Source organism: Lepisosteus platostomus, chromosome 7 (genome assembly GCF_059453375.1).
Source record: "Lepisosteus platostomus isolate fLepPlt1 chromosome 7, fLepPlt1.hap1, whole genome shotgun sequence".
NCBI classification, from domain to species: domain Eukaryota; kingdom Metazoa; phylum Chordata; class Actinopteri; order Semionotiformes; family Lepisosteidae; genus Lepisosteus; species Lepisosteus platostomus.
This window is the reverse complement of record NC_142617.1, coordinates 47,326,624-47,350,903: the sequence shown is the minus strand read 5'-3', so window position 1 is coordinate 47,350,903 and position 24,280 is coordinate 47,326,624. Positions and strand designations below refer to the sequence as shown.

At 39.1% G+C, this 24,280-nt stretch overlaps 2 protein-coding genes and 1 long non-coding RNA gene across 3 annotated transcripts in view; 1 reads left to right on the top strand and 2 right to left on the bottom strand.

Annotated features, from left to right (window-relative positions):
• LOC148658990 (uncharacterized) overlaps positions 1–5,595 on the bottom strand; it is a 160,336-nt gene extending 154,741 nt beyond the window's left edge. The window contains exon 1 of the long non-coding RNA XR_015940280.1: positions 5,244–5,595. This is a non-coding gene — a long non-coding RNA (uncharacterized LOC148658990). The remainder of the gene's footprint in view (positions 1–5,243) is intronic.
• Positions 5,596–7,759: 2,164 nt separating this feature from the next.
• slc24a5 (solute carrier family 24 member 5) lies at positions 7,760–14,740 on the top strand. The gene is made up of 9 exons (XM_088640863.1): positions 7,760–8,356; positions 8,672–8,851; positions 8,973–9,056; positions 9,315–9,418; positions 10,715–10,815; positions 11,032–11,315; positions 12,506–12,712; positions 13,657–13,758; positions 14,007–14,740. Exons 1-9 carry the CDS (start codon positions 8,188–8,190, stop codon positions 14,327–14,329), a joined length of 1,554 nt encoding a protein of 517 aa, XP_088496989.1. The 5' UTR covers positions 7,760–8,187; the 3' UTR covers positions 14,330–14,740.
• Positions 14,668–23,773, bottom strand: myef2 (myelin expression factor 2). The gene is made up of 18 exons (XM_088640864.1): positions 23,578–23,773; positions 22,673–22,875; positions 21,716–21,768; positions 19,838–19,845; positions 19,628–19,721; positions 19,316–19,507; positions 19,075–19,228; positions 18,853–18,902; positions 18,501–18,561; positions 18,308–18,406; positions 17,888–17,929; positions 16,887–16,979; positions 16,712–16,807; positions 16,338–16,433; positions 15,970–16,038; positions 15,381–15,562; positions 15,247–15,298; positions 14,668–15,052 (listed from the first exon to the last, which is right to left on the bottom strand). Exons 1-18 carry the CDS (start codon positions 23,682–23,684, stop codon positions 14,889–14,891), a joined length of 1,815 nt encoding a protein of 604 aa, XP_088496990.1. The 5' UTR covers positions 23,685–23,773; the 3' UTR covers positions 14,668–14,888.
• Positions 23,774–24,280: the final 507 nt, after the last annotated feature.

Here is a 24,280-nt window from a genome sequence, read left to right as displayed (position 1 = left end):
CTTCAGGACTCTTGTAATTCCAGGCTAGGTCTCTGTTCTCTACTCGTGACTTGACTAGGTTAATTGGTGTCCCTGTAATGTGCTTCTGCACTTGTGTGTGTGCCCTGCTTGCCATCCAGGGTACAATCCCACCTTGTCCTCCATACTGGTGGCCATCACCCTTACCAGGAATAAGTGGCTTTCTGATGATGGATGGATCCTCTCTCTCCAGACACTTTCCAGATTTGTCTAACTACTTAATCACTAGCTTCATATTGATCACCAAGCACATAATAACCGATAATTCACATTCCTCCCTGTGCAATACCTAGGCATCCAAAAGCACCACAAACATGATAAAAGGCTTTACTTTAGCCCTCTGGTCACAATATGTCTTCAGCTGTACACATTGCTAGAGAAACATTAAGAAGAGAGACCATTTGCACCCTCCTGTCTTTTCGGTAGTTAATAGTTAATCGATTTGAGGATCTCAACCAGTCATTTCTTGAACAACGCCAGGGCACTGGCTTTAACAACATGGCTGGGCAGTTTGTTCCACACTCCCACAAACCTTTAAGTGCCTCCTGTTCTCAGTTATAAATGCACTTCCATAACCATACTCCATACGGTTTGCATTTCACTGTTCATTCCAAAGAAATCTGTTGGGTTGACTGTGTCTTTGAGGATTCTGAATACCTGTATCTGGTCACCTCAGTCTTTCAAGGTTAAGGAGGTTCAGATCTTTGAGCTTATAAGTTATAGTTGTCTTTATGCCCCAGATCTGGTTGCTCATCTCTGCACTGAGAGACATTTGAGACTTTTCTACAGTATGGTTACCAAATTGTATACATATTCTAAATCTAAAGGCATTACTAGCACCTTAAACAATTATAACATCCCTTATGATCAGTTCTACACTTTCAACCATATATCCTTAGATTAGTTGGACTTTTTAGTTGCTTCCCCTACATTGACGAGGAGATGTAAGTATTTCACATTTAAGTTTGTTTCATAAGTAACAAACGTATTTTTAAAGAGCATTATTAATATTCAGAATATTTTCTATCAGTCTTATACATTTAGAGTACACATAATCTAAATATATCAAAAGAAAAAATCTCACCCACCCCTGCCAAAGATGTTTATGAACAGCAACACAGGGACAAAAAAACAGGTCAGGCTAGATCACCCATCCTAATCCACTAGTGGATCCCCAATTTTCAAAACAGACCACGTTTGAGGGGTCTGTTACCAGAGGGGTACAAGTCACAGAGCTGCCACTCACTGCCTGTAGCACAGATTAAGTCATTCAGCGTAATCCCTTTCCATCCTTCAAATGAGGCTGGAAACCAACAGTCTGTCCTGCTCCAAGCAACTGAGTTCCCTGATCTTTGCCAACTGCTTCAGGTAAAGACATCTCCTAAATGGCTAACTACTTTTATTTAGAATATATGCGTTATTGCTCTTCTGATGACACAGTGGCACAGTGCTTTGCTGCATTCCTGCCTTGCAACACTGGGGCCATTGGGTTTAATTCGAGACCAGGGGTTCCGTATGCCTGGAGTTCCTATGTCCTTCTCACGTCTGGGTGAGATTCCTCCATGAGCTAAGATATCCTCACATAGTCCAAAGGCATACTGGAAAACTCTGCCTTCTGAAAAAACTGGCCCTTCTCAGACTAGTGTCATGAGGTATCTGCCTTGTGCCCATTGCTTGCCAGGGTAGGCTCCGTCTCCCCTGCGACCCTGTACTGGATAAAGCAGTTAGTAAATGGATGCATTTCTCCTCAAAAAAGCACTGTAATGCGTTAATTCGTCAAAGGACTTGCCAAGCCGAGACTGCATTAAAAAAAACAGTCATCATAAAAACAAGCTTTATTTGAAGAAAAGCCATTTTGGTGAGTAGACGTTAATGTGTAAAGCTTTAATTTCACTTAGTTCTTAAAGCAGCCACTTTGTCCTTCAGGAAATGTAATACCTTTCTAAAAAAGCCCTCTCAAATAATAGCTTTGGATGAAAATTGAACCTTAGTTTTTTTTTCTTACTTAAAGCTGTTTATTAGAAACCAATTGATTTCATGCAATTGTTTTCCACTGGCAATTTTTTTGCTTCTCATAACTTTTTTTTTTAAAGCAGGCTGCAACTGCAATCACAAAAGAAGTTATGTCAAGACGAAATGCAGACTAATCCATCCCTGTTCCTCCTTGTGGGCCCCTAGTTAAAACCAGCACTAAGTTTGGAGGGCTCAAAACGCTGGCAGCTTAGACCCACTGGTTCTGAATGAGAATAAAATTAATTTAATGCTTGGCCTTCAGAGGAAGAGCAGTTGACATGACAGCTTTCATCCAACTTCAGTTTCTCTGCTCTAGACACCTCCCTGCTGCCTGCAGTGACACAGACAAGCGGAATACAACTAACTAGGTTCCCCAAAAATAAGTTTTGGAAGTGAAAATAAAAGGTAAGCCCAATTTCCTCCTATACACCATGCGTGTTCTTTTTCATCTGCTTTTTATATATTATGTTATACAACTCATACAATATTTCAAGTAGGTAACTGCATCAGCAGGCGTAGGGTACAAAGGAACAAGTAAAGTTTTATTCCATGCTGAAAAGAGAAGAAAAGAAACATTTTGGCTATGAAGCCTTCTTCAGGTGTGGATATAAACAAAATCTAATATATATATTCAATATTTCAACAATTAAACCTTTCAACCTGTTCTTTTTAAATGAATTCTTCTAGGCTTCAATACAAAACCCTCGCATCACAGACCTTCTTAAGACGTTCTGGGGTTCAACCTCTGTGCAAGGTCACAGGTGAGAGGCTCTGAGTGAGTGCATAGCACCCTGAAAACTCATCACTGGTTTTTCATGCATCTCTGTGTCATTCTCTCCACTTCCACTTCTCATAGAAGGGATTTTGTTGTTTTCAGTGAGTGAGTGCTTACTTCTCTCTATGAGGTTCTAACCCCATTAGCATGCTTTGCTTGCCACAATAATTTTTGTAAACACATTATGCCTTTTCCGCAGGAAATGTGTTCTGAAGCTTCTTTGTGGCATTCTTTCACAATCAGTCCATTGTAATGGTATAGTAGAGATAGTACAGCCCAAAGATCTCCAACCACAGGATGTGTGGGTCAGCATTAAAATCCATGCATCCATTTTGAAACTGTTGTTTCCAATTCAGGGTCACAGGGGAAAGGGAGTCAGCAAGCAACGGGCGCAAGGCGGAGTACACCCTGGACATGCCACCAGTCCATCGCAGGGCACACATACATACAGACAAACACACACCAGGGCCAATTTTCCTAGAAGCCAATTTACCTGCCAGTATGTCTTTGTACTGTGAGAGGAAACTGCAACACTCAGAGGAAACTCACATGAACGCAGGAAGAAGATACAAACTGCATGCAGATAGCACCCCAGTTAGAGAACTGGTCCTAGTTTCAAATTCTGTAGTTTTGTCTTATTCACAGCAATATACTAAGAGTTCTACCTGACTTGTGTACATAGCAAAGTAAATCAATTGCAAACTGTGATCTGTGAAAGGAACCTTTAAATTGACAGATCCCCTGGGTGCAAAGTGAGAAAACTTTCAGACCAGAAGAGTTAGGAAAATAGGGGTAATCTTTTAAGAGATAAACGTTCAAATCTAAGTTTCATGCTCTCGGTAGGTTACACGAAAGTCAAGGAAAAGGAAGAAAAAAATTAACAAAAAAGCGGGACGTTGCCGCCACCTGTCGGTTACAATTGAGACTGCTGTACTGCAATACAAATACAGGGTTAAAATCTATTGAGGACTTCCAACTACCTGCGTGAAAAGTGCTATGAAGATGAGCATGTCAAATCAAGCACCTGGAAAGTGCAATATATACTTGTCTGACAATTGCATATAACTATGAGTGACACTAAAAAAGGATCAAAATTAACATCTCACCATTAGGGGATTTTTGGCAGTGTTTTTTTTTTGTCAGCCTCCAAGAACTGCTCAAGTTTCCCTTTGTTTCCTACAGTAGTCATACAATAATATATACTGTAGAGAATGGCCTCAGATATGCATTTCAACAGAAGCCCTTGTCTCTCAAGCCTATGTTAAACAAGGTGATACAAAATGCATTATTAATAGTAAAACATGGTGCACAAACCATGCAGCAAAGGCAGAAAAACTAAAGCATTCAGGATTGTCTTGCCCTCGGATAGAGACTACGTGTTCTTTTTAGTAAACTATGCAGAATTAAATGCAAGTGTATTATGTCATTAACCTGATGAACCCTGAGTTTAGATACAGGCCTGGAGCAGTGAAGTGGATTGCTGGTTGGTTAAGCCAAGTCTAGAGTGCTCTATAAAAGCTCAGATGGCACTTCATACATTACAATTATCAATGCACTTTACCTACTCTTCAGAGAGCACTGAACTAATTACGAACAAATTCAGAAGAGCTTAGTTTGGCACTATGCTAAGTCGTCTCACTGAATGTTAAAAAGGTACAATACAACATTTAATGAGGGAAAAATATGAACGCTTTTGAAATCGAACAAGAAGCAGATAATACCACTGAACGGTACACGAAAATTTTCAAAATCACTTGGTCTGATCGTTGCTCAGGCTGTAACTCTCACACTAGAAATACGATTATAACGGAAAACGACTAATTTTCCCACATTGCCATTCATAAAAGAAACACAAGGCGTCGCTACACCCAAATACACTACAAATAAATGACATGTACTCAACTCAACTATTTCTGCTACTCCTTTTAAGTGCGTCCGATACTAACCTAAACTAAATCAAATCCTGCCATTGCTAAAAAAATAAGACAAGCGTGGATTTTATCTTCTTCATAAAAATTACACGTTTGGATTATCACTGGGACAAATAATAATCACTGTCAGGGCGCAAGTGAATTACCCGCAATGTGATAGAAAACGTGCATAGTACGGCATCCAATTAATATTTAGGATATTCCGAGGTAAATGTTTTATTAACAATTAATCTAGTCAAATGTTATTTAATTGTATAATGAATAAAAGTAAAACTTTTTAAAAATGTCTCACATGCAACAAAGCAATCCTATCGGCCTTTCTCCATTTATGTTGATTATACAAGCAGAAACCGACAGCTTCTTTCAAATAAATTAAATGTAACGGGGTGGTAAGTCTAGTATTTTATCCGAATGCGAGGACTGACAACCATTTTGGGTAGTTAAGAGAAATACAGAACAAACGAAATTATCACGCAGTGAAACCAAAAGGAAGCAAACAAACTTACCTTTAACCCTTTATCGTTAAATTCGTGAAGTTTTCTTGCAACTTTTGCGATGTTATAAAACGTGGATATAAAAAGAAATACAATAAATACGACGCGAACGCCAACGTCGTTTCTACACTACCTTTCCAATAGCGGTTAACCTAAAACTGAGAAGACAGTGGCTCTGGACATGTCCCAGCATGACCTGGGAGATGAAAAATACAATGGCCTCTAGTAAGATTTGTGTCCTTCAGTTCTAATGATTATCTATACATTTCCTAAATAAAAGGCCAAAAACAAAGTATAGTCTTAATTAGATTAGTTCAATATGACTCATAGTTTTTGTTCATGCGCTTCCAAAAACAACCTATTAAATAAATTGGCTAGTATATTTTTGTTAATATCTAGCGGATTAGATCATTTATTGTACAATATCAATGTTTTCTGAGTGATATAATATGAACGGTAAAAATGATTAGTAATAAGGCAGTGGACGTAAATGACAGCGCTTTTCTAGTGCAGATTTGCATTCGTATATCACTGTTGTCTGACATCACGCAAATAAATCAGCACACGTCTGAGCTATGTAAATCAATGGTTTACAAAAGCATGGACAGTCGGACTAAGAATATGTTGTAACGCAAAGGTAAAGAGTGACTTAAACTTTATTTTTTGTTATATTGTAGTCCTAAAAACACTTGTATATAAATCAGCCATTTGAAAATACACTCATACATTAATCAAATGTTGAAGACGATTCTCTGGAGTGCAGAAGGCTTTTGGAAAAGGCTGAAAGGTGTCTCAGAAACTTGTGTCAGACTACACACATCTAACACGCATCTGACACCTGTCCGCTGTTTAAGCATTGCTGATGGTCAACTATTACACGCCAGCTGTTGGAGAGCGATGAAAAAGTTTTATAAAATCAATAAAAATATATCTTTTTTCATTATTCCAAAACAAGTGCTATTTTACATGGGAGACACTAATTAACGTGATATAAATGATCGTACAGATTGTTCACAACATGACCCATATTTTTTTTTTTGTCAGGAGCGACAGACACTTTTGGGAGGAATGGCCCATACCTCCCAAATGATGAGAGGTCAGACGTGTTGGCTTGTGTCGTGACTTCCCTGATATTTACACTTGGTTTAAATTTTTTTTATAAGGATAGCAAATGACAAAATAGGCAGCAGAAGATACATGGTCATCAGAAAATGGATCAGACACTGACACTAAATAAAAGCTTTTCTGATAAGAAAGATTTTGAGTCTAGGTTTTAATGTACTCAGTGTAGGCGTCACTGATATCCTTGGGGAAGTAACTCCAGAGCTTTAGGGCGTGGCAAGAGAAGGTCCTGTCACTTATAGAATGTAAACGAGTTTGGGGGACAGACAGGGGACCACAGTCAGATCAACAAAGGTTACAGGGTGGGAAGCAGAGTGATAATAAGTCAGATAGGTACTGAGGTGCCCAGCCATGTAGAGCCTTATAGGTGAGCCTGAGGATCGTTAAGTTGACTCGAAACCTGACAGGAAGCCAGTGCAAGGGCTCCAAGACAGGAGTAATGTGACTGGTTTCATGTGACCCGGTCAGCATTCTGGCTGCTGAATTCTGGCCATGTTAGTTTGTTCGGTGTGGATTTAGAGAGGAGTAGGGGGAGTAGGTCATTGCAGTAATCAATGCTATAAAAGACAAATGATTGAATGCCAGAGAAAGAATGATCCCTGGTGGAATATTATTCATAAGAACACATGGACGTTCATACAGAGAGGAGGTCATTCCAGACATCTAGTCCAATCGGTAGATAATAATTAATTGATACGAGTAACCCTAAAAATAAGCCAGGGTATTCGCTTCAGTGGGATAGTTGGGTAGCTGTCCCAGACTCCTACAACCCTTTGTGTGAAGACTTGCTTCCTGTTCGATTTTAAATGCATTTCCACGTGGTCTCCCCTTGTGCCGTCTGGTTCATGTTTCCTTGTTCATTCTGAAAAAATCCTCTGGGTTCACTTTGTCAGTACCATTGAGCATTATTAATACTTGTAACATGTTCTCATATAAAGAAATCCTCAATGAATCAAAGTGTAATATGTCTAGCAACACCTTTCTTTAAATAAGTTGTGTTTTCTTGTAAGCGGTTGGAAGTAGTAGTTCATTTGTGCTGCCATGCTTTATATTTTTTTGCTGTTAATAAAGACCTTACAATTTTTAAAGCAAAAACCATACAGTAAAGGTATAATACAGTATAGCTTACTATATATACGAATAGAGGCTCTTTTCTATGTTAAGGTTTTTCTCGTACCGTTCTGTGTGTTTCGCTTTATTGATACAGAAACTCAAGTACAAGTCAAGTACTTTGAGATTTGGTGCAATATTAATATTAAAGATGAATCGTTTAATTTTGGTGCATACAGACGTCAAAAGGTTCCATTTTCCTTGTAAATGAGGACCTCGGAATTTCCGCCTGTACTTCCCTTACTGTATATGTACTTTTGTAACGGCCCAAAGTCGGAAACGCATGAATCTTTCTTCAGCTGTAAAAGAGGAACGCAATTCCTATATTTTTTGGTTCTGTACTATGTATAAGAATATAAACATTTTGAAAAGACACCGTATTAATACGAATAATTTCTTGATCCATGGCAGCGGTTATGTGTTTTACATTCTTCAGTTTGATTGGTTACCTCACTGGCCCAGGGCGATCGAGGAGCATTATGAAGTGGGAATAGGTTCATCCCGTGATCCCCAGCATCTGGGTGAAACAGCGGTGAACATTTCTGTGAAATATCTGTCTTGGAGTGAAACTGCAGCCATCTGAAATCCATTCAGTCGTAGATAGATCTGCCTGGAATTCGTTTCCCCTGAACTGCACCAAACTTTGGGACTGCTCTAGTAGAACGACATTCTGACGAATTTAAGAAGGTTATAGCTGTCTGTCACACTTTGGGACTCTCGGACTATGGGAACAATGGATAAAACCACATTTCTGGACAAGAGACAGAAAAGAAGAGAAGTCTTATTTTGCATTACAGGGATATTTCTCGTACTTTACGGAACGGTTCACCTAATTTACAAAGTAGCAGTGATTTCAACACAGTACAGTTCTTCACGGGTCCGACGGGATGTTGGTTAGTGTTAATTAATCTGGGCGTTTGGGCATGGCTGTTTTATAGCTATCAATGCGATTTTCATTCAGTACAATTCGAATAAAATGTGGTGTTAATCTATTTAAACTGCTTATTTAACGGTTCGTTATGGATCAAATGATTATGACAATTGTAACGAATTTTCACACTTTACAGTGCTGTTATTAATACTAGACACGGTAACGGCAATTTAATACGTTATATTAGCAGGTCTTGTGTAAGTAACAGGAACTATATCGCGATGTGACTTCTGCCTTTCACACCTTTAGTTACTTTACAATTGCGTTTTCGTTTCAGAGAATGATACTCGGTGTGTCCCCCCTCCTTCCTCAGAATTCCCAGAGGGATTTTTCACAGAACAAGAAAGAAAAGCAGGCGGGATTGTAATTTATTTCATGATTATTTTTTATATGCTGTTAGCCGTTTCTGTTGTCTGTGATGACTACTTCTTACCTTCTCTGGAAGCCATCAGTGAACGTAAGTTGCAGAAATCTAGCTGTATAAAACCGTAGACAGCGTGCGGCTGTTCCAGTCAGTTCGACTTTCACCGCTGTGCTGATAATACATTACTACATGTCTCCCCTGTTCTTGTTTGCAGGTCTCGGTCTTTCTCATGATGTTGCTGGAGCAACTTTCATGGCCGCTGGTAGCTCAGCCCCAGAACTAGTAACTGTTTTCCTAGGTACTGTTTCTGATGGTCTTGGCTTGTCACTCAACTCATTTAGTACTTTTCAAATATTCGCGCAGGATTTACGCAACGTAGCCTTTTTGTTTCGTAGTAATTAAAGGTCACAAATAAAATGCTGATACGAGTCTGTAATCTGTAACGTGATTCAGATAATGAATTAATTAATTCTAATGCATACGTTTAGTTCCTAAACTGCAGTCTAAAAGGTATGTTTTTTTTTGTTGTTGGCATGTGGTGTGACTGTTTCTCCAGGTGTGTTTGTCACTAAAGGAGATATCGGTGTTAGTACTATAGTTGGATCAGCGGTCTACAACCTCCTAGCGATATGTGCAGCATGCGGACTTCTTTCCTCTTCAGTATGTATTTTTTTTTGTTCTTTTTGTCACAACAACATTGAATTTAGACCTTGAGATACAGAGGTCCGAATGTCTGTGTACAGTAGGATGTGAACCACTGATACGTTAAGGAAACGTGTATGTGACCGACAGAAATTCACTGACCCCTTCGTCAATCTCTCGGCAACCATAGGCGTTACCAGCTCTACATGTGAGTCCTACATTTTTGTCTGAATTTTAAACCACACGCTGAGCCGGCCAATTAAGATGCCTCAGCATTTAGCTTTCCTTGACGATGTAAAGGGTTTGTTGAATGGAATGTGGTATTTCATTAAAGCTTATGAGCATATTCACAACACGAGGCACAGAAATCCCCAGTGCTCCCAATAGGGATTTAAGAACTTAAATGTTTTGAATACAGCACCTTATGTATTCAAAGATTTCCACAGGATCTACTGTAGGTTTCGGCTAGCTTGCCGTTTTGTAATATTTTTAAACAAATTGTGCTTTACGAAAAAATATGGTGTTACTTTTTTTGGGTCTAATTGGGGAAAATATTGAAAACGCAATGAATGCAATTTGCTGTTGGCAGACTGCAATGCCTTTGCTGTTTTTTTGATTCTCTTCAGCGCATTCTTTGATGTGTAATGCACTTGTAATTTCATTCATGTAACAAATGACGTAAGCATTTTTTTTTATTTGAATGAAATCGTCTAGACAAGCACGACATGGTGGCGTAGTGGTTATCCTTGCTGCTCTGCAACAGCGGGGTCCCGGGTTCAATTCCTGGGACGCTAACTGCGTGCTGATCCCCGAGTTTGCGTGGGTAGTTCTGAGTTTCTAGTGTTCCGGTTTCCTCTCACAGTTCTAAGATATATTAGTAGGTTAATTGTCTCCTGGGAAAATTGGTCCTCGTGTATGTGTCTAGTGACGCACTAGCATCCTGTGTGTGTATTCTGTCTTGTGCTTGTTGCATGCTGGGATAGGTTTCAGTTCCCCCTTATACCTCTATTTGATAAAGTGGTTGATAGATCGCCTGAGCCTGGAACATTAAAACTGGCACAACAGCTTCAAGTTACGAACCATGTCTTCAAGCTATCCGTTGAGTCTTAAATTCACAAGGTAGTCAGCCTGTTCTCTGTGCGGGTTATTGCTGTCTGTACACCGTCAAGTGCTATACCTTGCTTTGTATTGTTTGGAAGTCCTTCACGTTGTATTTTCCATTCTCTTATCTTGTTGTATGTCCATGATTAATACTGTAAATTTCATAAGTGTATTTTAGGTCTAATAAAATAATGTTGCTTTGACTTTTTCCAGGTCTCCAAGCTGACTTGCTGGCCTTTGTTTAGAGACTGTGTGGCATACGCCATAAGTGTGTCGGCTGTAATTGCGATTATTTCTGATAACACGATATACTGGTGAGAATTTTGTTCTGTTGGCTAATTCTTTTAAATCAGTGCTGGTGGTAACTCAGTGATGTATTTTGAAGCGTAGTGCCAGTAACTGAGAAGTAATTCATTGACTTGTGAAAAAGGCAAACAAAACAATCTTGCAATTGTCTCTTAGCATTTCAGGAACACTCGATTTGCAGTTTGGACTGATGCCTTTACACAATTAGTGTTTTCTTTTTGAAGGTATGAGGCTGCTTCATTACTGCTGGTTTACGGAGTGTATATTGTGGTGCTTTGCTTTGACATTCGCATCAACCAGTACATGATGAAGAAGTTTAGTCCCTGCTGTACCTGCCTGACTAAAGCAATGGAGGAGACTAATGAGCAGCATTCATTGCTTGGCTGGAACGATGACAATGGCCTGCTGGTACACAGACATTCCAGAACTGACAGTGGGATATTTCAGGAGGACTCAGGATATTCACAGCTTTCTCTAAGTTTACATGGACTTGGAGATGTTTCTAATGGTAAGTTTGATGTGTAAAACGTTTGTGTACCACAGAAACCTAGTAGGCAAAGAGCCTATGCCTTAGTCCACAGAGAGACACAGCTGTCTTCAGTCTCTGGCTAAAGATCACAGCTCAACATTGATTATCACTGGCTTAGTTAAGTAATTATGTAATGTATTAACATAGTTAAGGTAACATTTTACCTCTCTAACTAAAAGCACAGCTGAAAGGAAGACCTACGAAAGTTAATGTAGCTTTCCAGGACAAGAGGTGGAAAACCCAAAAACCCACAGTGAGAAACCAGCTAATCTCAGAGTTATTGGGGAAAAAATATTATTATTATATTTAAGGAGCAACAAAATAAGTGTATCACTTATAACTGCAAAAAAGTCAAAGTCATCAGGAAGATTGTACTTTTTCATAGCAGATGCACTAATGGTTGATTGAAAAGACATGATATAGATATTTTCATCATGATTAATATTACCATCAACAGAGGTTCTATCACTGAAAACATGGGCTAATAGAAAGTGGCCACAGCTGGAAGCAATACAAGCTGTTCATTTGCATCCAATACTTTGGACCAGGTTGCCGATGCTGTCATGTGGGATTCAGTCCCTGTCCTCTCACAGACCTTATAACAGCATCTGTCTGCTCACTGGTCTCAGAGCCCTAGGAGCTAAATGTCATTTTAGTCCATCAAATGTTCAATAGGGATGATGTTTAGCAGCTGGGGCATCCACGGTATAGTTATCACATACCCATCTTGTAACTAAGCCATTGTTACAATGCAGTATGAGGTTGTGTTGTCCTGCTGGAATGTTTTCACATCAGGATGTAAGTGTAAAAGGGGCACCAGATAAGGTCTCTAGACATGAGGTGTAGTGCCTTAAAGTCAGATTGACATCAGTCTGTACAAGAGGAGTTCTGCTGCAGCCTGACAAACCTCCCCAAACCATCACACTTGGACCTCCCTTTCGGTTGGTCTGGTGTTGCTGTGTACATCTGCTCACACTCACTGATGTTAGACAGGGTGCTCAACACAGGACCTTGATTAATCACTGAAGGAGGTTTGCCTCCACTGCTGGCCAGTCCACATAAGGTGACAGTCCTGCCTGCAAAATACTGCCGGCAGCACTGATGGAATGGTAGCAAGTAAATTATTCTGATAGCTGTATTAACAAAATCCAAAATGCTATATTTTCCAGATCATCGAAGTGTCTTCACAATTCCTGAGGCTGACCTCAAGAGAATCCTGTGGGTGCTGTGCTTACCCATAATCACGCTGCTGTTCTTGACCACTCCAGACTGCAGAAGGCGGTTCTGGAAAAGATGGTTCCCACTGACCTTCCTCATGGCTGCAGTGTGGATCTCTGCATTCACATATATCCTGGTGTGGATGGTCACCATTGTAGGTAAATAAGCTTTTTACCTCTCTAGTTAAATTCCAGCTGGCAATTTAAGTAAATAACTGTTTCCAGTGATATTGCTTCAATCAGCTAAAGCCAGTGGGTGCCATGATTATGAATATGCATGTGCTTTTTACATTTTGCTTTAAAATCTGAATAGCAGCATCAATTCCCTAATCTTATTAAAAAGTCTTCTGCTCACTCAGTGTTATTTGAATGGAGAAAACCTAAAATAGTTTTGCTGTGCACGAGAGCTGAATCACATGGTAATAGCTGAAATGCCTTTGTAGTATCCTGGGGGATTACTGTAGCCCCTCATCTGAAGTCAGAGCACTCTTAAACAGCAGGATTAAGGGCTTCTTTGCCCCGTGGGATACTGTGAGAAACCATGTGATGCCAACTGACTTTGTGGAGTATAAGAGGATTATTATCCACCCAGAACTCTAAAAGACTCACATGACAGAATTTAGCACTGCACAGACCTTACACTACACAGAACAGCCCAGGTAGAACACAACACAGCCCTGTGCATGTCAACGAGCACCCTTTGCCACATGATGTGAGCTTGCAGCCTTTCTGGAGAGGACACCTGATCCATCGTCACTGACTTTCCATCACATGCCATCGCAATAGTGAAACAGTTATATAAGGATCTCCTCCGCTTAAGTAGCTAAAAGAGACTCAATTATGGCATCTCACATTATTTCTCCATACTACCTGACCCAAGCTTTATTAATAGCCAATATAATTTTGATAGAAGGGGATTAAGTATGTCCATGTCTTTCTTCACAATATAAAATGCTTAAAAGGTTCTGTAAACTATCACAGTTTAGGAAATGTCAAGTATAATACATGCATAAAAACAGTCAAAGCCACTGGTCTGGACCAGTAGTAGACTTTAGTTGCAATTCCGATGAAGAGGACTGAATCATTCTATTTGACTATTGCAGGAGAAACACTGGGGATTCCAGACACGGTAATGGGTCTCACTCTTTTGGCAGCCGGAACAAGCATTCCTGACACAGTTGCAAGCGTCTTGGTTGCTAGAGAAGGTAATCCATCACACACAACTACATTTCAGAGTGAATACTGGTATGATAAATTGTGGATGTTATTAGTGTAGCTTCCAAACAGCACGTTTATACATTTAGCTTCCTAACCGAACACATTTGTCATATAAGATAATGGAAGTCAGCCAACCTTTAAGGTAGCAATTTGAGCATGAGACAGAGATTGATACTGTACGCAATTTGTACACTTGCTTTACAGGAACCAATCTTTTTGCTCTCCTCTCTTGCAGGAAAGGGAGACATGGCAATGTCCAATATTGTGGGATCCAATGTGTTTGATATGCTGTGCCTGGGCTTACCGTGGTTTATAAAAACTGTTTTTGTGGACACCTCCTCACCTGTGCAAATTAACAGTTCTGGCTTGTTATATACAGCTTTTACCCTCCTCCTCTCAATCATTGTGTTATTCATGGCTGTACACATTAATGGGTGGAAGCTGGACAGGAAGCTAGGTGCTATATGTTTTGTTTTCTACCTCCTCTTTGCAACTTTGTCTATTTTGTATGAACTTGGCATTATTGGCAGTAGCCCAGTAAGAGCATGCAATGATTGAACTGATAGGCTTTGGAACACCACAAAAATGTTTTAAATGCAATAAATAGTTTTTTTTCATTTATCCAGTTTTTGGATATATTTTAAAACATAATATGCATCTAAGAATGGAGTTAAATAGTTCCTGGGTTCACTTAACACAGGTCAACCAGCAGTAGTTTTTGACACTTGAGAACAGGCAGAATATTCCATACAATAGATATAGATATAAATTAGTGGATGAGAGTCAAGAGAAAATAATAAGAAATGTTTAGCCCCCTAAGTGTGATTAGAAGACTTAAACATGGGACCAAGTTTCGGCACCTTCCACTCACCTTCAAGAAAAGTCACAAAACAATGTTAAAAAATTAAAAAGTTTATTTGTTCAAACATACTGATGGCTGACAAATTAAAGAGGGGTTTAAAAAAAAAAGATCACTGTATATAAACAACCCTATACACATCCAGTTACAAAGGCTGGTGATGACCGACAGCTTCAGGTAACAGTAGGGACTTCCAAGAAATGTTTTTAAAACAAAACAAAAGCTACAGGGGACATGGGTGTAAACATCACTAAAGGTTTAAGCATTTCGATCAATACGGACATCAACTTCTCTCCCGTTAATCTTTGTGCCGTTCATCATCCTGCAAGCCTTTTCAGCACTTTCTGGGGAATCGAAGCGAACTGTTCCACACCCTTTGGATTTGCCATTTTCCATTTTTATTTCTGCAAATACAACTTGACCTAAAAGGCAAAGGGAATGAAAGCATTAATTTCACAATGAAGTTGAAGTGACACGAGTACATGACCCAAACTAAAAAACTCCTTTAAGAACACCACACAAAAATCAGAACTTTATGACAGACATATCGAAAGATCTATTTGAGCAAATAAACAGTGTTAGTATGTTCAAACTTTCACACACTCAAATTACTCACCACAGTGACTGAATTTTTCCTTTAACTTCTGCCAGGTTAGGTCATAGGAAAGCTACAATAAAAAAAAGGTAAATTTAAAAGGAAAGCAATAAAAACACTTGAAAAACCAAATAGTGATGTTTTTATTCACTTACATTGCGCACAAATATTTGGCATCCCTTGGGCCCCGACCCTCTGTCAGACATTCCACCTCCCATTGGGCCAGAGCCACTTCCAAATCCCGCAAATCCACGATTCATGTCCATACCACCTCCCATTCGGTCATAGCTGGAGTTCATGCGGTCCACACCCATTCCCATGTTGCCCATTCCACTTCCTATAAGGAAAGAGGCATCATTCATTAAACAGGGCATTTCAGTTTGCAAACTATCAACCCATACTTGTAATACTAATACTTCTAATAGTGCATTGTTCTCCATTAACCATTTAAAAGTATTTCTTGGAAAACAATGCATACAACACCTTCTGACTCAAGGTGCAGAAACATCACTCAGCAGTAAATGTGCTGAACTTCAGTGAACTGACTTCACTTAAGAGCAGTCTCTTCCAAATCTAGAAAAGAACTTCTGCAACACCTAGTCAGCACCCTCCCAGAAACACATTTTTTGATGAAATCAGACAATCTTTACATCTAAAAAATAATGGCTGAAATACAGCATAACAAAAAAAAAGCTGCAGATGTAAGCCGAGTTTAAGCAATGAAAAACATTAATTAAAAAATACCTAATCCAGATCCCATTGGACCCATGCCAGCATTACCCATGCCTCCGCCAAATCCTCCCATTCCTCCTCCTGACAAAGAAAATTTACTAACAGTCAATAAAGGACCAAGAGTACCTTATACAGCTGACTAGAAAACGTTCCATAATACAATTTAAGTTGAGTCTCAGGAAGCAAGAGGCCCCATTTGTTCAGAGCTATGTACAACGTATGAATGGATATTAAAAATTATAAAAAATGGTTTTCAAATTTCTGAAATATGAAAATGAAAGATGATGCCAAAAGATTTCATTACAACACGGCAATATGCAAAGCAGATTCTGAACAGGCTCTTCAGATCAAGAATAAACCACTACCACAAACAGCCTTACCCATTCCTCCAAACGAATCCCCATAGCCTCGATTCATCGGCATATCATTCCTGCCAAAATCACGGTCCATGCCACCCATTCCAGAACGGAACATATCTGAAAGGAATGGTATATTTAACAAAAAAAGACCAAGATCAAGCTTAAAAAGTGTTCGAAAAGAACCAAAACCATAAGGTTCAATTTAATGACTTGCACTACTCACAGACTCTTTGAAAAAATAATGACTTTTGCAATTTAAACCCCTAACCACCTTTCATGACATAGTCCCATCTATGAGTGCTAAAGTCAGTTAACATTAAAACCTGTAGATTTCGAGAAAAATATTTGTGTCAGAAAAAGCCTATCAATAAAGATTTGTTTTCTCAAAAACTTACCACCCATGTTGCTGCCCATCCCAGAACCCATTCCTCCCATGCCACTGCCAAGTCCGCCCATTCCAGCTCCAAGACCACCTCTGTAATCATCCATTCCTATTTGGAGAACATGAGTTGAGTACACAGCATGTTCCAAGCTCTTACATCTTGTATAACTGAGAATAAGTCACACTACCTCCCAATCTTCCCATAGGTGCCATGTCTCTACCACTGTAGCCTCCCATGTTGCCCATCCCATCCATTCCTCCATAGCTGCCTCCGCCCATTCCTGAGAGAGGAACACAGAGGAAACGACATTATACAGCAACACCAAAAACATGAATATGCTTCGAGCATTTCTTGCACCAGGAAGATAACATGTTTTGGAATCTAGTTCCAATGTCATTTTTGTTTTTAGCTGGGGATCTGGCAGATTCCAATTTAGGAAACAGAAAAATCCAAAATCAAAATGAACAGTTCAACGTGTTTTTAGGATTCAGCCCTCCAAGATTTCCCTTCATTTTAGGGGATACTGACCCTGAGCTTTGTTGAAGGGTTTTTTGAAAGGAGGGCTGTTATAACCAACAAACTAGCATATCTTGTGGGAACCAGTATTTCTGCATTTCTAGAAAATTTGCATTTGGCATTTAACAAAATAAGACCGGACCCTTAGAAATAAAACAGACTGATTTACATAAAAAATGTTATATTGATGGATGGAGATGAGAGAATATGGAGAAAATTTTCCACTACTAAAGAGTACCAGAGCAGTTCCTAAGCAAACTACCAGATTCAACTGTCTGCAAACTCTTGAGAATAGCCACTACCTAGCAATATTAAAGTCTGTACTGCAATCCTCCACACTCTTTTCATTACTCTCTGAAGCAAATGATCTCTAAAAAATATACCACATTGTTTAGGATGCAAGGGAACCCTCATTAAGTTTAGACGGTAAATCAATAAAAAATCCACACTTTGTGAAATCGTAGACAACCGATTTTTAGGAATTAAAAAGCCAAGCGAGTTCCTTAATAACTGAATGCAATTTTAAAAACATGCATATTGAAATCAAACAATTCAACAAAACGATCTATAGCAAAAACAGATTTCAGTCATTGCTGTCATCCAGTATTTAAACTGGATTTATAATATAACTGCATATCATTTTCCTTTGTAAAAGTAATTAACAGAACACACCTCCCATTCGATTCATGCCTCCAAAACCAGGTCCTTCCATACCTGGAACACAAGATGACATTTCACCTTCTTAGTATGTGTATAATGTATCTCATTGCAAAAATGTACAAGCCTACTTTATAATTTTGTTGTGCCTATAAAAGACTAGACAATTCAGAAAACTCAAGATTAAACTTTTACAGCCTGTAATCAGCAGTAAAAGGGAACCGTAACAATACTGTTAGACTTTTCCGTTCCTGGATATAAGACATCACAGCGTGATGTCGGTATTAGTCTTCGCAAGATACCCAGTATCTTGCTGCAATATGAACATGAACAGGCAAGCTCTTCAGCACTCTGCGATTGCTCAGGCTCTCCAAAAATGAACAGGGACTAACTCCTCACAAACAGGAAAAATAGGCTCTTTTTAGACGCACTAACCTCCAGGACTAGGATTTCCCATTCCTCCTCCACTCAATCGGTTAGCATTGATTGGCTGACCTCCAGGCCCAAGTCCCATTCCAATACCACCAAGACCTCCTAAAAGCAAAGTCAGCACATGCAGCTTTAATCACCAAAGAAGTTCCATCCTCCTACAAACAAGCCCTACACAGAATGGAGACAAGATACTCACGTGGCAACTGAGGTGACTTTTCTACTGGACGGAAATCATCTGGGGGAACAGACTTGTCATCCTGAAACGGAAAACAAATGTTAATTTCCTTTTCAACAATATTTTATTAGAAAGCTTTTTATTCACTGCAATCCAGAGTAATATTAAAGGAGTAAACTACAGCCTAAACAAGTGTAGCTGTCTAATTGTCAAGGGACAATTTAGGACCTTTGATTAGCACATCTTTGGGAGGTGGGAGGAAAAATCAGACACGGGGAATTGACACACAGGACACTCCAGGACAGCGCTGAACAATGGACAAACGCACACATGCGACCCACTTATAGGGATTAGTAAGGAAAGAAAAACTCACCATTTTCACATGCATAGGCCTGTCAAACAAGAACTGTCCATTGAACATGGCTAAGCATCAAGAGGTTAAGGAAAACATTCACAATTTCAAACCTTCAGAACAGAACTATAATTGATTCCAAACCAGAGATAAGTTAAAACACTTCATTAACTACTCATTACTAAGCTGTCACCTACATGAACCCATATAGCTTTTGTGCCCAAGCAATATTATAAAGGATACAGATGGCCTGAACCGCCTCCAGCGGCTGCTCAAAGGTGACAGTCCCCATCCCACGGCTCTTGCCATCTTTGTCTTCCTTCACATCAGCCCTTTTCACTGTTCCAGCCATGCTGAACACTTCCTTCAGCTTCTTCCACCCCACTTTGAAATCAAGCTTTATAAAAAGAGAGGAAAGTGCAAATTTAATACCGACGTATAAATTAAACATGAGATGAATATGCAAAAAATGACGAAATCTTACATTGGCAACAAACACCGTTGAACCCAGCCTCCCAGCCTGTAAAGCATTAATGACCTCAGGGGGGATATTTGGATTGTTGGCAATAGAAGGAGGCAAGTTCATTATTCCAGGACCCCCATCCGAGCCACGGCCTCCAGGGAACATTCCTCCAGTCCGCTGCAGCACCCTCCGTGCATGCTCCCCATCAGGATCCTGAAAGATTTCAGACGGATGACTTTAATGCAGACCCACATTAAGCCTTTAGCACTAATATTCATTTCACCATCATCAGTCAGTTTTAAAATAGTTCAATAGCTTGAGATTTCTCCATACCTCTTTGATGTTGAGTGGCCTGCCATTCAGATCATGCTTGTTCATAACTTCAATCGCCTTCTTGACAAATTCTTCATCCTTGAACTCTACAACTCTGGATGGAAATTATTTTACAAAGCAAAATACAAGTTATGAAAAAATGCAGATTAATTACAATTAATTTCATAGACCAAAAAAAAGTAAAAATGGAAGCAGAAAAATTGTACATACCCACATCCCTGTAGCAGCAACACAGTAGTGTTCAAGAGCACGCATCAAGAGAAGGGGGGAAAAAAACAAGTTAATGTAATGCGAAACCTCACAAGAGGTGTACAAAATTTAACCTTAACCAGCTTTAATAAGGTCTTTGAAGAATATACATTTATTTTCTGGTTTTCCAGATGTGCACAGAAGTGTACTCGCAGAATGCATGCCAAACATGAAATCTGCATGTTCTTACTGCCCCTTCTAGAGGAAGTAGTAAAGGTCATTAAAATAAGGGCAAAGGGAATTACAGGACAGGATTTTAAAAGGTCAGTGAAATCTTAACACTATTTTATATGGTGGGGTGAAATAATACCCACCAGAGCTGGAAATTAACTTTTTAGGACACAAGCCAATAATATTTGCAGAGCATCTGGCCCATCATATATTAAAATGTCTTAACAGTACATACTAGGATGTGTACTAATTTAGTGAACTGCGACTTCCTTTCACTCACAAAAACTCTAGATGTGCAATTGCATATTGTATTTCAGTAAAGGCTTCAGAATATACAATTTTGCATTCATAATACTGTTACTGTTCTTTGAATGCCATGCTTAATTTTTACACTTAATGAATTCAGATTATTTGTTCTGTTTGGACTGGGCTATTTCATCACTGGATTTATATATACCTTACATCTAGATCTTTTTGAAGTTTTACAGATGTTGTTTTTAAATGTTTAAAGTGCCAGCACATATGAACTGCATTGGCACATTAAAAGAAAACCTCTCTCTCACCACCCTTTTAACACTGGTCTGCTACCATTTACTCTAGGTGAGGGACTAGCCTGTGAGTAAATGTCATTAATACAACTCTCACTGCAATCATTTTATTCATTCTTATGACAAACCTAATTTTAGAAATACACCAAATATTTCAGTGGTGCTGCTGCCTCTCATTTTGTTTAGTTTGCGGGACAGAGCAACATGTACTGAGACCATGACAACAGGTCATAAATGAACTTTTAAATACTGAGGACAAAGTGGTTCAGTACTCGGCAAAACATTCTGCACACCTCCAGTTAGTTACTTGCCATTAAGACAAGATCTTCTGTCACCCCCAAATGTTTTACTCACCAATGGTGAGTGGGCAAGAGTTAATTTCCAGCCCTGTCCCCATTCCATATTCAGGATCACCTGCTTTTTTCATATTACCAGCATAATATCTATTAATGTTGCAAATTTATATACCACTGCCTTTTTAACAATTTCTTCTGGTGGTAACATGAGTAAAGATGGGTTTAACCTGAAAGTGTTTGGAGCAAAAAAAAAAATCAAGCCTTCAATATCCATACATGTCACTCACTACATCACAGAGTTGACTGTTTAAAAAATTAAAATGCACATCAATAAAGAGGCATGCTCATTTCATAAACATTATTTTTTCCAAATTGGGTAGGGACATTTTCAAAGCAGAATGCACTGTGCCATTCATCACCTTTAAATTCTTAGAATATGAATGTAGGATTGATAGTCACTATAATGCAACTAAATTGCACAACAAGTGCTGACAAAAAGCACATGATCCTTTTTACCAAATAAAAAAATAAACAGCAAGCTGAACCACCAATTGAAAGCTTCAACAACAAAAACTTGATGTACTTAAAGGAAAAAAAAACTGATAAGTGCATCCAATTATACAGCATCAACCAACCAATCCCTTCTGACAAAAATGTCACAAACTACAGCCAACTGGAACAGGCTCTAGCCACAATACCTTTCCAATTTATCAGCAATTCACAGAAAATAACCTTAAGTTTCATTACCTGGTCGAACACTTGATAGAATGAAGACTGCTGAGGATATTTAAAACCTCTTGCAGCAAGTTGTCCACATCACTTACCCTTGACTTTCCTTCAGCATCCTTAAAGAGCTCCACGTATGTAACCTCACCAACTACATGAGACATACAAAGGGAAAATACCAAAAAGACAATGCATTTAAAACACCAGTCTTCACTTCACTGTTGCCCTTGGCACAACACTACATATGCAAAACCTGTTATTCACCAATGATCGATCCAGACCAACATTCCACCTGACAAACCATGCCACTCGGGTCAGTTTCTGAAATAATCAGCAGCCATGGACTAAAGGGGAAAAAACAGCTACATTCAACCTTAAGCATGAACGTCTCAATGGGGCTAGCGTGATCATAGTTGGTGAACAAAATACCAAAACTATAACCAACCTGATATTCAAATAAAACAAATGTTAACCCTTAACTGTTTTAAGGTGACTTTACACCTTTAACAGCTTTCAAAAAGATGTCTACTTTAGAATTGCAAACTTCCAATAGTTAAATAAAAGGAGCAGTGCACATCAAGGCACACCAGCCTATTTTTCAGTAAAATACATATGCGTCACCTTACAACAGATACAACGAGAACGAGTTCTCATTTTCGAAAAAAGCATTAGAGGTTACATGATTTGGAGCTCTCTTAACAAAACCCTTGACAAAAGAACTCAAAGCATCATTGACAAACTTATGTACACAAAAAAGTTTCAGTCCAAACAGTATATTGGTTTTGCAATCTAAGAAATATCCCCTGAGCTGTAACACGCATTGAAGAAGTTATTTATTCCAGAAACAGAAACTGATTAAGCAAACATATTGGACTTTTGAGCAACTGGAAGTTGTTATAACAGACCAATTTACAATAAGCAACATCGAATCCAAATCGTCACTGCTTGTTGTCTTGTGAGACAGTCCAGTGATTGTTTTTTCACAGAACAAACATCATGAAGGCACAGCATGAGGTAGCTACAGAACTTGTGTTTCCTTGAACCTGACAAGTTACCTTTCTCTCTCATCAGATCTTTAATTGCCTGCCACTTCATGTCGTATGGGATATTGCTAATAAACACTCGGTTTCGATGAGGACCCTTCTTGTCTCCAGCTCCCGCGTTCTTGTCTTTGGAATACGGGTGAAATCGGTTTGATTTCTTATTCACAGACTTCTCTTTCATTTCGGACTTCTCCTTCGGAGGTTCATCAGCTTCACTACACAAGAGAAAACGGGTACAAATGGAAAATGTGCTTAAGCGCTATTGCAACCACCACAAATATTAACAGTGTGCATCAATCAACAACATTATACACTACCTATCAAAGGCCTATAAATCTTAAGGGTAGAAGCCTAGGATACTTAGTTGTAATCACAAAAATATTTACAAAGAAACATTGTATGAGTTTTCCGCGACTGAAATAACCATTTCTGTCTTGAAGTCGGTGTTTTTTTATTGTATAGATTTCCCCCCAGTAGGACGTAGGATATATACTATAATACTACAGCTCCACAACAAACAGGCTGCGTTTTCTTGAAGAGCAGCAAAATAAAGGCGTCGATATAAATGCTGAATACATTCGTCCAATTTCGTAAATATTGAGCTCACTGCTAAAACTGCTATTTGTGCCAACAGACCTCAGCCACAACCACCACAAAAGGCGATTATCAATAAATACAAGGTTGGTCCATCTCTTCGAACTCTAACATTTTCATACTGTATGCATACTTTTCTTAAGAGGTATTACACAAAAACAAATCTATATAATATATAAGCATCTCCTATTATCAATCGCGAAAAAGCCTATGACTACCGTGTGTAAACTAGGCCTCAGCCAACCGTATGTATAGCCTCCATCTTGAGAAATACTGGACCCCCTGCATAGAACACAACAATTAACAAGGGAAAGGATAATTACGGTTTTATGCCATTGGTGTTTTCTAACTGCTGCTCGTTTTCAGCCTCGGACGGAATTGTTGTTTCTTCTGGCTTGCTTGCATCTCCTTCCTGCTGAACATCGGCCATGATCGCTAAGTTTGTAAAAGAGAATCACACGACTCCGAGATCTTCCTCCAACGAGTCCCTCACTGCGTACTTCGACTCAAAGGTCTTTGATTCCAATCCCAGGGTTTATCGCGAGAACTGCAGACAAACAAAGGGCTAAGCGGACCGGAAGGTGTCGTCCTATTACCATAGATACGTAAAGACGGATGTGCATCAGGACAGAAAAGTTTGAATTCTTTGTGGATATGGATTATCAAGAAATCACAAGGACGCACTTATTTAAATATTCCCCGTATCTATATATTTAAATTGAGGGGTATTATCATAATTGGTAAATATTAGTTGTTACATTGAGTAAAACTATGGGTGATATCAGGGTTGCACAGTACGATATTGAATCCATGGTCAAATTTGAACTGTTCAGTATGGCGGAGCAATGCATATGTTTTACTGTTGTTAAATAATATAGATATCCAACTGCTGGCGATTGACAAATATATTTTATACCCGTTCTGAATGACAAATTACAACTACCAAGGGTAACAGTGTTGAGTTTTCTAAATTTCAGGAGATTATTAAAGATGAACACAGCTGAGGTGCGTAGAACGTTCTGGGCG

Excerpts from the sequence above, each read along its gene's own strand:
- myef2 (XM_088640864.1), bottom strand. The coding sequence starts at position 23,684 with ATGGCCGATGTTCAGCAGGAAGGAGATGCAAGCAAGCCAGAAGAAACA. Across the intron at positions 19,508-19,627 it reads GGCCACTCAACATCAAAGAG|GATCCTGATGGGGAGCATGC; the intron begins GTATGGAGAAAT and ends GAAATCTTTCAG. Across the intron at positions 16,039-16,337 it reads GGATTCGTTTGGAGGAATGG|GAGGAGGAATGGGAGGATTT; the intron begins GTAAGGCTGTTT and ends TTTCTTTGTCAG.
- slc24a5 (XM_088640863.1), top strand. The coding sequence starts at position 8,188 with ATGGGAACAATGGATAAAACCACATTTCTGGACAAGAGACAGAAAAGA. Across the intron at positions 11,316-12,505 it reads ACTTGGAGATGTTTCTAATG|ATCATCGAAGTGTCTTCACA; the intron begins GTAAGTTTGATG and ends TATATTTTCCAG. Across the intron at positions 13,759-14,006 it reads CGTCTTGGTTGCTAGAGAAG|GAAAGGGAGACATGGCAATG; the intron begins GTAATCCATCAC and ends CCTCTCTTGCAG.